The sequence below is a fragment of the Talpa europaea genome, assembly GCF_964194135.1.
Source record: "Talpa europaea genome assembly, chromosome: 10".
Lineage (NCBI taxonomy): Eukaryota > Metazoa > Chordata > Mammalia > Eulipotyphla > Talpidae > Talpa > Talpa europaea.
In genome coordinates this window covers 22,015,464-22,031,159 of record NC_140077.1, presented here as the reverse complement: position 1 = coordinate 22,031,159, position 15,696 = coordinate 22,015,464, and the positions used below count along the sequence as shown (strand labels likewise).

The 15,696-nt window shown below is 42.9% G+C and overlaps 1 protein-coding gene across 3 annotated transcripts in view; it reads right to left on the bottom strand.

Annotated features, from left to right (window-relative positions):
• HPSE2 (heparanase 2 (inactive)) overlaps window positions 1–15,696 on the bottom strand; it is a gene marked incomplete at both ends in the record, with an annotated part of 443,183 nt that overhangs the window by 17,234 nt on the left and 410,253 nt on the right. For all 3 annotated transcript variants that reach the window (XM_084246044.1, XM_084246045.1, XM_084246046.1), the window contains 2 exons: window positions 2,075–2,221; window positions 9,861–10,006. In XM_084246044.1, coding sequence (XP_084102170.1) covers window positions 2,075–2,221; window positions 9,861–10,006 — 293 coding nt within the window. The remainder of the gene's footprint in view (window positions 1–2,074; window positions 2,222–9,860; window positions 10,007–15,696) is intronic.

Genomic DNA, 15,696 nt, shown 5'->3' with positions numbered 1-15,696 from the left:
ATTTTTAGTGAGGAAAGTTGTTTCCTCTCCCTCCCAACAAGCTAGAGCTCTGAGCTGAGGGAAAGGAAAGCCACGGGCACTTACTGAGCATTTACTGTGTCAGGAACGTTACACAGACTACCTCACTTGCTCCTTTTCCCAGGAGAAGCTGTGTAGATGAGGAAGGAGGGTCACAGAGTTGAGAATTTGCCTAAGGCCACATGGCAGCTCGTGGGAAAGCAGGGACTGGTCCCTTGGCCTGTTAAGCTAAGGCACTGGCCAGTTTCCTTTGCATCGTGCTCCTGGCTTGCCTGACACTGGGGAGGCTCCGTTCCTGATCTCTGACTCCAGGCCACCCTGGACTGTCACAGTCGCTGCCGAGGAGTCAGCCCCTCTGCTGGGAATGGCTTTGCAGGTCACAACTGAGTGGCAGTGGAGATCTACTTGTGCTCGTGCACTTGGAAAGTAAGACCCAATATGAGAATTGGAGAACTGGAAAGAACCTTACCAAATACACAGCAGCCCCTGAATTTTGCAGATGAAAAAATTGAGGCCAAGGATTATGACTAAAGTATTTGCTCCGGTCATACAATTATTTAGTGAAGCTGGGGCCAGAACTGGGTCTCCTGCCTCGGTGAAGACCAGGGATTCAGCACACTAGTTGTGAACTTCTGGGCAATAGAGAGAGGAGATAAAATACCCAAGATGGCTCTGCTGATCGATGCATATGATGGAGAGGCAAGAAAATAGATGCAATCTATATGGGGCTTGAAAAAAAGAGCCAGTATGGAAGCCAAGACTGAAAATACAGATCTAGGGTGGGCTAAAGAGACTCAGTAAGTGACTTCCCAGATTGTGTTTTGTTCCCATTGCACATACAGTTGGAAGCCAAATGCAAGCCACCAAGGTTGCAGTGAAACAGCAAACAATTACAGCACAAATAGTTGTGGGCAGCTGTGGGAGTGCAAGCCACCTGCTCCAAGTTTACAGCTTTGTTAAACTTGGTAAACATTTAAAATGGGATGGGAATACTCCCAGTCGTCTGCGTAGCATCCCATGCCCTTCCAGGAGGCCTTGCTCGGGGAGCTGGGGTGGCCTTGCTCTTGACCAGCCCTTCACCATGACCTAGAGCTGCTTTCTACTGGTGGAGGTCAAGGTTGTTCATCGTGCCGTAGAGACTGAGGGAGGTAGGGAGTGCCATGGTTGTATATTTATAACTTGAACGGACCACAGAACTCCCAGAATATAATTTTTCTCCCAATATGCAGTTAAGGAAACAAGTTCAGAGATGTTATATGCCCAAAGTTATAAATTTAGGGGTTGATCTCTGAACTTTGACCCTTTGTCTGGTGCTCCTTTATTAAGCCCCCCGAGTGTTGTAGATGATGACAGAGTCAACATTACAGAAAGCTATTGCTGGAAGGGACACGGTTCTCAGCTACCATGACAAGGCCGCACAATTGGCATAAGCAGGCAGGGGCCAAGGATGCTAAATAGCTTAAAGTGTGATAATCCGGGCCTCCCCGGTGGCGCAGCGGTTGAGCGCTGGGTTGCAAAGCTGCCCGTGGCCTCTGTGGGGACGGTTTGATCCCCGGCTGCTCCCCGGCCACTGGAGGAGGGTCCCGCATGGTGCGTAGACCTCTCCTGCCGCCCGCTGCTCCCCTCAGCAGTGTACTTCATCAGTCTGCCTGCTCTGCTCCCCGCTCTGGCTCTGGTGAATTCTCTCAACCTCCCATGCTTCTGACTGTACCCAGTGCTTGTATAAACAAAACAAACAAACAAACAAATAAATAAAGAAAACATGCCTCTATTAAAAAAAAAAGTGCGATAATCCACATAATGAAGAATTGTCTTGACCACATACCAAGAGTGCCCTTAAGAGAGATAAATTTGTCCGCTGTTTACAGTTGAAGTTTCTAAGCCTAGAGACAGGGAGGAGCTTGACCAGGGAGTCCCAGGCCCCTGATCCCATCCCACTGGGTCCCTAAGTAAATTGTGGCAACCTTGGTGCCTTCAGCAAAGAGGAGACTTGGGCTCCCTCCCAGTCCAGTGTCGGCTGCAATTGCTCTGAAGCTATTTCCAGGCCAGCACTTACTTGGACTTCAGACCTTCCTGTCCATAGGGCTGCAGCAGATACTGGTGCACGAGTTTGTCCCTAAGAGTCCCGGCCAGTTTGATTTTCTTTCTTGATCGGTGCAGGTTGATGATAAAAAGTGTAATAGACCCACGGACATAATTGTGGCTGAGTTCCAGAGAGAGAGAGAAGGGAAAGATGGAAACAAAGTGGTCAGTGAGATGCTTCTGAATAATTTATTGACCGCATGCAAACAGGACCAGCCCAGGGAAGGATTATTTTATGATTCTTGGTCACCCTAGACCTTCAAAGACAGGAAGACCTTGTTACTGTGGTTTTCTGTAGAGAAGACACCTGCTTCCCACCACACTCATTTTGTTTCCATTTAAATGTATTGCAGTGATTTTAGAAATCATCTTTTTTCTGGGTATGGAAGTAAAACATGTTAATTGCAAAAAAGGAAGGAAAAATAGAAACATAAGGAAGAAAGATAGAATTCCCATGATCCTAGCATCTTGAGATAGGATAATATTTTGCTAAATATTCTTCCAGTATTTTTTTGTTTATTAATTTGATAAATATTTATTGAGTGACATACATAAATATTACTTAGTTTTTACATAATTGGGATCATATTGTCCACAGTTTTTTCAGTTCGTGCACATCTTAAGCATGTTCTCGCACTATTATATATTCTTCTACTTGAAGAAGAATGCTAATTTCTTCAATAAAAGAAATGTAACCTATTTTATTTAACTAACTTTCTCCTTTTGGGGACTTAAGCTATTTTCAAATTTTCACCATTAATGAATTATGTAATGAAGGACTTCATTATACATAATTTTTTTTGCACATCAAGGTTATTTCTGATAAAGTCCTAGAAGTTGGAGATGCTAGGTTAAGAGGAATGTGTCATATGATTCCTCACCACATCTTTGGGTTCATTTCCAGAGGAGCCCCTTCTGTGGGGGAGGGGGGGAGGGATTTTGCATCTCTGCTCGGTTGAGCCCTGTCACTGAAATGTTAGAACCTCTGGGTAGAAGCTTTAAGAGGCAGCCCCCGTTTGCCTCGTCTCTTTTCCCTAGGCCAGAAGATCAGCCAGCGATGTTCTTGGAGATGCGGCGCTACTGACCGTGTCCTGGAACTAAGATGATGTGGATAAGAGCGTCCACTGAGTCATGACTGAAGTGTTTGGAGGAGAAATACATTTTTTGATCACTGAGTAATATTCCATTGCGTATAACCACATCTTCTTGATCCAGTCATCTATTTTGGGGCATTTGGGTTATTTCCATAGCTTAGCTATTGTAAATAGTGCTGCTATAAACATAGGGGTGCATATACACAATGGAATATTACTCAGCAATCAAAAAAGATAAACTCATGCAATTTGCAGCAACATGGATGGCGCTGGAAGGGATCATGCTCAGCGAAATAAGCCAGAAAGAAAAAGAAAAATACCAGATGGCCTCACTCATAGCAGGAATTTAGACAACCTAAATAAGGGGCCAGGAAAAAGACTAATTATAATAAAGTAAAAATCAAAATTAACAAGCAACTATAAACCAGAGACACTGCGGGGTGAGGGGGGGGGTGGCGCAGGGAGGGGAGGAGGGATTAGGGTCAAAATAAGGGGGGTGGAAATTGTATGGGGAATATAACCAAGATGAAGATGCATACATTGTACAAAAATGAAAAATGATGTAAAAAATATATAAAATTAAAAAAATTTAAAAATTAAAAAAAATGTTCATACTGAGCCACAGCTTTTTTTCTCATTTGCTTGTTTGCCATTTCATTTCTTTGGTAAACTGTTCATACTTTTGCTCATTTTTCTATTGATTTATAAAAACTATGTATTAAAGATAGCAATCCTTTTTCTGCTGTGCATTGCAAAATTTCCCCATTTTCTTTGACCAATTCAGTTTATTTACATTGTATTCTGATGTGTTAAGGTGGAAAACTTTCAAGTAGTCAAATTTATTCATCTTTTTGATTTCTGTTTTTGCTGTTGGACCTATCCCTATTATAAAACTACTCACCGTTTCAGAATCCTTTTAAACCAGCACAGGAGCTTTAGGGGCCTGGGAGACCTGGATGCCCACATGCAAAGTCCTTCAGCAGGTATCAACAAGCCGTAATGACTTCCTTCTCTCTCACTGGGAAAAAGACTTTGTTTCTAAGGGGTCCCTTAGGGCCCCATCTGGATGGGTTAATGAGAGGAAACAGAAAAAATGACCAGGTCCTGCCTTCAAAGGAGGAGTTCAGAGAAACCCTTAAGCCAACCTTGCCCGGAGGAGAACACATTCCTGCTGAAACAACATCCCTCAGTCTCTGGGTCCCTCATCTTTGTATCTGAATGTGCTAATTAAGAGTGGAGTGGCCACAGTCAGGTCAATGTGATACCATGGGTTTTGTTTTCTGTTTTTAACTAATACAGTTTTGGATGCTCATGCCTTGGAGATTTTTATTCAATCCATTAAGGAACAGGGCCTGGAAGTCTGTAACTTTTTAAAAAAAACTTTCTAGGTTATTTGGCACATGAATGAGTTTGGGAACGGTTTGCCAAAGGCAATCCATTAAAGTTATAAGAATTCCCAAAGAATATCCCTTTGGTTGTGTCTGATCATTTTTCTTGCACCTGTAAGAAGGCACATTGTGGTCAAGGCTTTTTTGGGTGCCTGCATTTATATTTTGTTAAATTATTAAATGACTCTTCTATCAGCTCCCTTCTCCTCTGGCCCTTCTTTTCAATTTCCCGAAACACATGACCTAGGTTTTGGAGCCTGATGAGTTAGGTCAGGAGAGAATGCCAATTGATTTGAGCAGACTTGTGGCACCAGATATTTGAAGAAAGATGCTGCTAGCTTGTGCCAGCATTTACCATCATTAAAGAATACCCATTGTCTCCTCTTGGTGGGCTTTATGCTTCCCGTGTGCAAAGTTGAGGAAGACACCTCAACTGTATATACATACCCTGACCTCAGAGCATGAGGAAAATTAGGCATAGATGGGTACCAATTTTGCTAGATTGAGGTAAACACCTTTGCTAACGACTTTCAAACAACCTTCTCAAGGGCCAGCCATGGAGGAGGAGAGAGCTGAGGGCTTGCATTTATGAGTTTCTCCTCTGCAGAGCTGGGGCAGAATGAGCCCCTGGAGACTGCAGAGGAGAAGGGTGGGATGTGGGGAAGTGGTGGGTGGGAGGGAGGCCTGAAATCACAGCACTGCTGTGGGGAAGGCTGTCTTTTCAAGCTGCTTGGCAATGGCTTGAATTCCACTTACATAGTTCCCCTGGGGGAGACAAACCAGCACTGATAGTCAGTGCAGAGAGGATAGCGCAAAGGCTCTCATAGAACTCCTGGGGCCTCTGCAGGTCAGAGCTAGCATTGAAGGGTGTCCCTGCCATCTTTTCTCCTGCTTGGCTGATGGGCAAGGTCATTAAGGAGAGGCCTTTTGGCTTCAAAGACACATTCTTGGCTGGGGAGCACAGTGCCAACCTGAAAGTACTGTTTTGAGAATCCAGATTTCTAAAGAATGTGTCTTCTCTGCCCACAGAAAAACAATTTTAAAGGCATATCTGTTCCTCAAGAAGGTGGATTCTGGAGGTGTGGGCTGCAGGCAGTGGCTGACCTCTGATGTCATCGGATTCAGGTGAATGCCCCTTTGTGTCCGGTAGAACATCTGTCTTGCTGCAGGTCTCACTAATGGTAAGACTCTTTCACCAGCAGGGACACCACGGATCTTGTGTTTATCTTTCGGCTGCTCTTGCTATCTTCTATAATTGTGTTGCCACAGGAGGAAGAGGAAGTAAGTCAGGGGAGGGAGGCTGGACTTGGAATAGCTTGGATATAAGGGGGGGGGGGTGTGTGTGTGTCACAGAGGGATCTACAGCTTGTCTTCCAGATAAAAAACAGTCTTGTTCTAGAAATGTCTCCAGTGAAGGGGAGAGACTAGGCAAGGGAATGGAGGCCAATGGGATGCACAGTTGTTCTCAGTGAAAGTCATTGTGCTTGAAAACTGGGTTGGTCCATTGTCTTCAAATCTAATTCAAAGTTTTTGGGTTCGGTAAGAGTCAGGCTCTGTTTGGCAAACATTTCTTCCCCTAATTTCAAAGCCCCTGTGTATTTTAAGGGAAATTTAATCCACATGTTTCTGATTCATTTACACTTAACTCATCAAAATATTGTTTTGTAAGAGTCATTTGATGTCCAAGAAGCCTCAGGAACCTTTTTTATGAGTCTTTAAAAAAATTCTTCTGAAAAACAGGAAGCTATGTTTTGCCAATAATAAACGAACTTGAACCCCAAAAGGCTCAACTTTGCTTCAATATCCACCAGGTTCCAATTGGTTCTGAACTTGGCTAAGGACCTCAGCTCTTCCCCAGGAACATACATTGTCTTAGCAGAATGTTTATGAATAGGTTTCTGATTCAAAACTTGTTTATTCTCCAAACAAGAAGACCCAGGGGGTGAACCACCCTACTGCCGTGTTCTCACTGTTGCCTCTAGAACAGAGAACAGAAAGCACCTGTTGGTGTGGTATGAGTCTCCCTCCTCCTAGGTCATAAAAGACAGTGCTCTGCCAGTCAGAGAGGACCTGCAACGCCAGAGGCTGCTGTGCAAGGCCAGAGGTCTTCAAGTGGAGTTGCATGGCCTTCAGGGAGATGGTAAATGAATTTTTGTGTTCTATAGGATGCTGGGCCAAAAGAGCGTGAAGGTTTATTTCCAACTATAAATAAAATTCTTTGTATTATGAATGTTATAATTTGCATATAGGGATGAAACTCCAGAACCTTCAGAATTCATTGATCATATAAATGAAAATATCTGACAAGAGATTTGGCATGAAGCGAGAGGTCAAGCCATGCTAGACTATAGGAGTTTTCTTAACTGACACTTGGAGTTGTTGTTCTACTAGTCAGTTCATACTTGCTCACCTAATCCCTGTTTTGTTGAAGGGTATATATTTTCCAAGGAATTATGAAGACTAAATAGCTTGAAGCCATCATGCCTACTCTGGGACATTTTTGTAAACTCGGCCAAGTTGGCCTCAAATACATGCTGTGAATCGGGAGTACTTCCTCATGACCTCTGTGGAAGATGAGGTGGCACCGGCAGGGCACGTGGACTTTGGGAAGAAGGAACAGACACCTCCATTCTTGTGCCTACCTGTCTGAGCCACCTGGCATGGAGGAGACCCGCAACTGCAGCCAGCTCAGTGCTTCCAATTGGGCTTTCTTTTAGGGTCTAATAGGAATGGGGACTTTACTCCAATTGTTATCATTAAGGTCCTGTGTGGAATGGATAAGTAAAGTCTTGTCTTTTTTTGTGGGACAAAGGAGGGATGATACTGAGGAGCATAGCAGCATGGTTTCCTCGGAGAGTTTCTGGCATGACTTCCCACAGAAAGCAGAGAAGGCTGGTGATGTAGATAGAACCTTGAAACAGAATTTTTTTTTACCCTTCCCTAATTTATTTTTATTACTTTTTATTTTTAAACAATATTTTCTTCCCTCACCCCCTCGGATTGAGTCCCCATAGAATTCCTTAACCAGTGCACCCGTGCACCATCACCACAGTCCCCTGTGCTCCTCCCTCCCTCCCTCTGATCCCTCTCCCGCCTCCTCCCCTGTAGTACAGCTCTGATGTACAATTGTCTGTTTTTCTTTGTTGTGTTTTGTACTGTTATCATTATTTTTTTTTTACGTGATGTCTTATTTGGTTCCCCTATATTCCTGCTATTAGTGAAACCATCTGATATTTTTCTTTTTCCTTCTGGCTTATTCACTGAGCATAATTCCTTCTAGCTCCATCCATGTTGCTGCAAATGGCATGGGTTTGTCTTTTTTGATTGCTGAATAATATTCCATTGTGTATATGTACCACATCTTCTTGATTCAGTCATTTACTTTTGGGCATTTGGGTTGTGAAACAGATGATTTTAGTGACTTGTTGTAGGTCTGATGCTAGTGACTGGAGGGTAGAATTCTTCACCACTTCACCACATCACGCCCTTCTCATTGATGAGATGATGTCAAAGGGGAGAAGAGGTAGAACTATAAATCAGCAGTGATATCTTGGTTTTCTATTTCTGTGGTCACTCATTCATTCATCAAACCTTCATGCCAGTCACTATGTTGGACACCAGGAATATAAGAACTGAATGAGACACTGGCCATGAGTTCATTGAACACTCAGAATATTGGTGTTAACTTCCCACCACAACATGAAAGAATGTCAGGATGAACCTTGGGATGAGACCCTGTGAGGAGCCCCCATTAGGACGCTCAAGTGCTATTAAACCCCTGGATACGCCATTTTTCTCCCTGGGTCCTCAGACTGAAAAGACCACAAACTGAAGTGCTTCCTGAAAGAGACAAAAGGTGCCAAGAGCAATTTTTCTCTCTTGAAGCTGGGGGTCCACCTTTTAGGTGGTTACCTCAGGGCTGGGGCAGACAGGGAATACAATGTTTCCTTGTATGGTGATCAGATAACTGCAGTCAAGGCCATAAAGCAGTCACTCTCTGTCAGGTATTGGACTGAGCTTCCTGTTGAGCAAAGGGGACGTTGAAAGCCTCTGGCCTCTGCCCAAACCAGCCTCCTCTCATCCACAATAGGTACTTGTATCTACAGACAAGTCCACTGGCCGCTGGCCCCCTATGTTCAGAGTGATTCTTTGAAAAATCTTATCATGATAAATTAATTGGCTTGGCTCCTCTCTCATCAAGGAAGGGGAAGGAGGGTCTGCTGTAACCTGATTACCCGAGCTCTTTGTGCCATCCACTCCCAGCGATCAGCCCCCCGATAGGCCTCCAGAATGAAGGTCTGGCTGAAGGCCCTTCTCCTCCACCCCCAGCACCAGGACTTCTCTGCTGGGCTCACCACTCTGCGCCTTACACAGGAAGTGAGGTAGGAAGCCATATTTGGTCAGACAGGATTTGCTTTAGGCTCAGTTTTAAGTTTTTCCTGTATAAGCCTCATGTGTTAAAATATCTGCCAAACACTATTTACTGCTTGATAACTATTATTCCTGTTGATTTTAAAGACAGCACTAATGACAAGCAGTACTTCTGACCAAAAAGCCTTACCACAGTGGGTTGTAGGTCTGAGTCCTTAAAAAGAAGTCCAGGTTTTATTTAACTTCTTAACCCTTCAAGTAGATGAGAAGATTTTTTTTTTTTTGTGGGACCCTCGCCAGCGGCCGGGGAACCAACCGGCTCTGCAGAGGCTGCGGGCAGCCTCACAGCCCAGCGCTCAACCGCTGTGCCACCAGGGGAGGCCCTAGATGAGAAGATTTTTGAAATCCTGTAAGTGGCTCTAGAGCTGGCATCTCTCCCTTGGGCCACTCAGTTCATCCCAGACACCCTGGATTTCTAGTGGTGTCACTCTCCAGTAAGACCTAGAAACTTTTCTTATTTACTCAAGCTCTGCTGGTGGATTATAGAGGGAGGTTTTGTATTTCTTGCCTTGGTCCAGGCGTAGGTGCCCATGAAAGTCTCCTGGGCATCACATTAACTGGCACAGAGAAAATGCACAAAAAAAATTTGAAGAAATAACTGAACAAATGGCACATATTTTTATGAACCTTCTGTGAATAAATCCTCTAAGTAAGTGTGACAAAGGAGGTTTATTTACTTGGAGTAAAAGCTGTTTGTCAGAGATCATTTGAAACTTGAAGAGAGCATTACAGTGATCCCAGAGGCTGTTTCATTACATCTTGAAGGGATCCCAAATGGCATGGGAGGCCAAGAGCGGTCAGAGCCCAATGCCCGCAGGCGCTCTCCAGGCCATGCATGCAGACTTACTTGTGATGGCTGGTGCAGTGCGCATAAATCCTCAGTTTGTCCCGGATCACTCGGCCTGGCCGTGGCTTCCTCTGGAGCCCAGCCACATGCACGGCCAAGACTTTGGGGCCGATGAGGCGCTTGTAAAGGAGCGAGAGCCAGTAGTCCTGGGGAGAAAACAGAAGTGAAGGGTCAGGGAGAGAAGCACCATCAGGTGTTGTGAGTGAACATGGCAAACACAGCCCAGAAACTTCTTACCAGCATGGTGAGTCTCCACCTGCAAGACCCTAACTCCATAAGTGTGGTCCTCCACGGTGGGCTTGCCTCGATTCACATCAATTGCTTAAAAATGTCTGGTGAATTGCATGAATCAGAGCAAAGTCTCATAGCCCTCATCCACACCTTGGCCAACACCTCTATATGAAGATTTAATTTTTGCCAATCTAATGGGCATAAACTAGCACTTTCTAGGTGTTAAGAAGTATTTTCTCATGTCTGTCTCATTCATAAAAATTTTTATATTTTATTTTAAAACATTTTTTTCTTTCATAATGAAGTCTTTAAGCAGTTTAGACTTGATCTGCAGGAATGGTGTGAGGTAGTTAATGTCATATGGATAATTGATTGTACTGGCATCATTTAGTAAACAGTTTCTCCTTTCTCTAGTGATCTCTGTATCATACAGCCAATCAGTCATACACATTTCAGAGACAAATTATTAAGTGTGTTAACAAATCTGCTGGGATTTCAGAATTTCATTGAATTCATAGCTCAAATGAGGAGAATTTCCTTATTTTTTCCTTTTTTGGTATTGAGTCTTCTTATTCAACACTATAAATTAAGCTGAAAAATAAACTTCTTCTAGTTAGGGGCTCTTCCTTATTTCTTTTGAAAGTAAAATTTCATAAGCATATAATTTTTCTATTAAGAAATTATCCTAGGGGTCTCTCTGGTGGCAAAAGGGGTAAAGGTGCAACACTATGAAGCTATCTGCAGCCACTGCAGCACGCATTCAATCCCCTGCCAGGGAGGTAACCTTCATGGTGCAGCAGACCTCTCCTGTCTCGCCTGTTGCTCCCCTCAGCAGTGTATTTCAGTGGATCTGCATGTTCTTCTCCCCACTCTGTCTCTGGTGAATCCTCTCATCTTCGCCCCTGCAACTCTGGCCTGCACTCCAGCTCTTGTATACATAAATAAATAAATCTTTTAAAAAAAGAAATTATCCTAGCTCTTTCATAATGAAAAGAGATCTTAAAAAGAGAACATGTAAATTTTTCAAAGACTGAAATCAGAAAACATTTCATTTTTTGGTGTTTTCTATTAACCATTTATTAGTAAGCATAGCAATAAGGAGGATCCAGTACTAAGCCCTAAAGTTGCTCTATTAGCAGATTCATGGATTTCCCACTTCTACATTCCTTTTCTCCCTGCCTATCTTTATACTATTGTGTGAAAATTATTTGTGATGAATCTCTGCACTTTCATTTCCAAATGTGCACATCCATGGAAAAAGCCTTCACTCCCCCACCTCCACCCAGTCCTGCCCTGGGAATTCACAGATTGCGTGTCCGTGTGCAGTGGGTGATGTGGTCAGTAGCTGTGTATTTCTTTTTTTTTTTTTTTAATTTTTTTTTTCTTTTTAAGATTTATTTATTTATTTATACATGCACTGGGTACAGTCAGAAGGGCGGGAGGGTGAGAGAATTCACCAGAGCCAGAACGGGGAGCAGAGCAGGCAGAAGGACCGAAGGACACTGCTGAGCGGAGCAGCGGGCGGCAGGAGAGGTCTGCGCACCATGTGGGACCCTCCTCCGGTGGCCGGGGAGCAGCCGGGGATCGAACTAGCGCTGCAGAGGCTGCGGGCAGCTTTGCAACCCAGCGCTCAACCGCTGCGCCACTGGGGAGGCCCTGTGTATTTCTCATAAACTGCATGCCAATGTTTTTATAAAACTATCTGTTCACACTTGTTTATTTCATGTATATTGTCAATGCACACATACCTTTGTAGTAGAGCTGCATGTGCAAGTGTATAAGCAATAGGCTGACAAGCATGATTCGGGTAGTGGTTACTTTTGGTGGGACAGGAAGAATCAGAGATGAGATGAGAGAACTTAAAGATTGATGGGAGTTATTGGTAATGCTTTAATTTTGATGGTAGGCAATGGATTCACAGGTACAGATTGTATTGCTTGGCTTTAAAAGAACATGGCGGTATAGATTATCTTTTGAATGTGTCTAACAATATATTTAAAAGAAAATGAAAAAAAATTAAGCATGCATTTATCAGAGTTTTCTTTCTAAAGATGACATCAATGATCTACCCATAGCTGGGCATCTCTTTGAGCTGTTTTATACAAAAGAGAGGTGGGGTTTGGGTAACTTTTTCTGAGGTCATCATTTTTTCCCTCAGGGGAATGAAGGACTGTCATTGGTAAGTCAGGTGATGAGGCATTAAAGGTCAAGGTGAAACAACATTTTTACCTTTATTTAGTCGGGGTACCATTTCCAGACTCTTCTCTCACCCTTGTCCTGCAATCAGTTCCCTATTTATCCTACCCTTAAACAAGCTCCATGCCCCTCCTCCCATGTTCTCTTCCTCATGTAAAACAATTCAGCAGAATCAAATTATATATTTTTTCTTCCTCTCTCCTGCCCTCTACCTCTGCTCCTTCCTCTTTCTCTCCCCTTCTTTCTTTTATTTTACTGTGAATATGTGCTTTTTATATAGTCATAAATAAAATGAAACACCATGAAAAACCAGAAAAATTATCTTTACGCATAGAAAAATAGGAAAAAAATAAAGTACGTCTATATCTAACAGCAGAAAGACATTGCATGAGAAATGGAATGTAATGAGAGGTTTTCAGACAACAAGAAGCATAGAGAGGGAAGGCAAATGTAATAAAAAAATATCCGAAGCAAGGAAGGAATGCATTGTGACGTCTTAGGGACAAAAAAAGACACAGACAGACATTCTTTAAACATATCAGACATGAGAAGAGGTTGAAGAAAAATAGTGTCCACTATTAGTGGTGAGGGAAAAGTAATAACAGATGACACTAAAAAGACAGAGGTATTAAATCTTTTCTTTTCCTTTACTCTTTGTCAAAAAGTCAACTGTCTGAAAGCTAGACAAGGCAGTATAAGGAGTAATTCGAAACAAAATAAATGAGAACAGAGAAAGAAAGTGACAGAGGGTTGCAGAATTTACAGGAATAATTGCTGAACCATGTGCTCCTCAAGGTCTAAGACTGCTTACCACTTCCATAGCCCGAGCCGAATGGAGTGTCTGGTCTGCAGAAGGAGCTGGAATTCAATAATGGAATATGTACTGTGTTTAAGGGTCTATGTTAGGCATTGGGGCTATAGTGGTGATTAAGATGAATACAGTTCTTGTCATCATGAAATGTATAATCTAGCAAGAAAGATAGCCCTTAAGTCAATGAGTTAGGCAGTTAATTTCAGTAGAGTTCATGGTGAAGGATGACTCTATGAGAACATTTATAGATGTGACCCAGTCAGGGCGGAGGAACAGAAGTGGCAGCTTGGGAAGGAGTCGCTCATGGAGAGAAATTTAACATTTCAGGAAAATAAGGGAGAGCATGGAAAATGTTTTGGACAAGAGAAAGAGCTTATGCAAAGGTCTGAGATGAGTTTTGAATGTCTGAGACTCTGAAAGCAGATCAATTCAGCTCGGAGCTCAGCAAGTGAATACAAGATGAATCCAGTTCATATAGACCCTGGGATTTTAGAATTTGATTTACATTAAATAGGAAGCAATTGCAGAATTTTAAGAGAGAAAGTGACATTATCTAATTTTTATTGAGCAAGTTGACTTTCATAGCTATGCAGAAGATGGATTGGAAAAAGCCATTTAAGAGGTTAGTTTAGAAGAAAAATGATGATAGTTTGATTAAGGTGAGGAAGTTGAATTAGAGAGAAGAGAGGGATTTGAGAGATATTTAGGAGATAAAAGTAGTTGGGCATAGTAATTGATAGGATAGAGAGAATGAGCATGGAATAGGATTTATAACTTTTTAAAGGTTCAAATTCTTAATTCCAGAGGACAGGATTGCTACTGACAGCACCCAGTACAGCGTTTCCCTTCTAACCACAGCTCCAAGCTCCTAACTCAACCCCAGCCCACAAAAACAGCAAGATCAAGTTTTGCCACCTATAAGACATACTTAAAACAAGCAGACAGAAGAATAGTAATAACCGACAAATGCATGATCAGTGAAATATTTCCCAGTGTATCCCTGAAATCATTGTTTTTAAAAAATTATTTTAATGCATATGAATCCAATGCATATTTTTGAAATAATTTGTTTTTCCTTAATCACTATTTTTCATATTTACTATTTCTACTAATCTAGGGCTATGCAAAGGGTCCCTTGCTTTAGAGAATAAAACTTTGACTTCTTTTAGATGTGCCCTCTCTATGGGTAAAGAAGACCAGAGAGCCAAGGCCCACATCTTTTTCTAACCATGTTCTGAGTCCCCGGTACCCTAGAATTCTCCCTGCCTTGATGCCAGGACCAAGGGCTTGCGCTTGGAGTCTGGCTTCCTGAGAGTGGACAGTAGCTCTGGAGTGGGCACTAGGTGGCCGGAAAGATGGCCAATAGCAGCTGCTTATGGAAGCATGGTCAGGGGTTTGGCGTGCTGGCCAGGTTGTCCACACAGCATGCCCAGGAGACCCTGGATGATAGGTAGGGGCAGGGGCGCTGGCTTTCATCCTACAGGCACTGCCTGGTGCTCTGGCCAGCCTGGGTGACCAAAGAGGAAGAAGACACCTTCCTGTCTTCAATTAACTTGGGGAGCCAGCCACAGTGAACTATTCTGTAAAACAAGGTTGACCAAAGCATCTACCACATGGGCAGGAGCCACTTGTGGTACTTTGGGTATTCGAAAGAGGAAATAGTTCTTCATGACTTGGTAATTCAGGGAAGGGTTTGCAAGAACAGAAATAGAATAATGACTTAGAGTTGAAAGATATATCAATATATTCAATCGTGGAAAGTTATTCATTGATTTCAAACCTCAGTTTTTCTCATTGGGGTTTCATGAGAAAATATATCTAGAAACATCTATAACAGAGTCAAATAAATAAAAATATCTCATAAATGTTGCTTATTCCCCTTATTTCTTGAAAGATTTTTTTAAGCCTCATGAAAATATTTGCAGTCCAGAACATACTCAGTTGTGTTTGAGGTTGCCCTGAAAACATAATGTGTGTGTGTGTGTGTGTGTGTGCATGTGTATGTGCATGTGTGTGTGTGGGGGAGGTTAAGGATGGTAGGATGGAAACTTCCTGATATCAGGGCTTCATTTTGCATCTCTAGTTCCTGTGAGCACAGATATTTGTACTCAGTAAACATCAGATTGAATGAACAATCACTTCCTGAAGCCGACGGAAGGATTCCAGGGTAAATGAGACTAAAACAATTACTGTGAAGTTCAATGGTCATGGTTTTCCCCCCCACACCGATGTGCCCTGATGCAGGCACCTAAGCTTGTTTCACCTCAGTATTTCCTGCTTCTGGGAAGTATCCAAGCAATGAAATATAGTTTTCCTTCACGGAGTCTCTTTGACTTCCAAAGTGACAAAAACCTAGTTAGCTCTACAGGGCACAGACACGATGCAAGCAGCCACTGCTTGGCTTAGACAGCCAAGAGGAAATGAAGTCGAATTTCACTGTGGATTTTTGCAACAGACATGCGTTATGCCAAAGCTCACATGTAAGAGAAATACCCTACTACACTGACTGCGCACAGAGAGCTAGTTGCAAGGGAGATCCAGAACATTCCTGTGTGACTATAACATCTTTGGAAACACAAACAGCTCCATTTCCCCTGC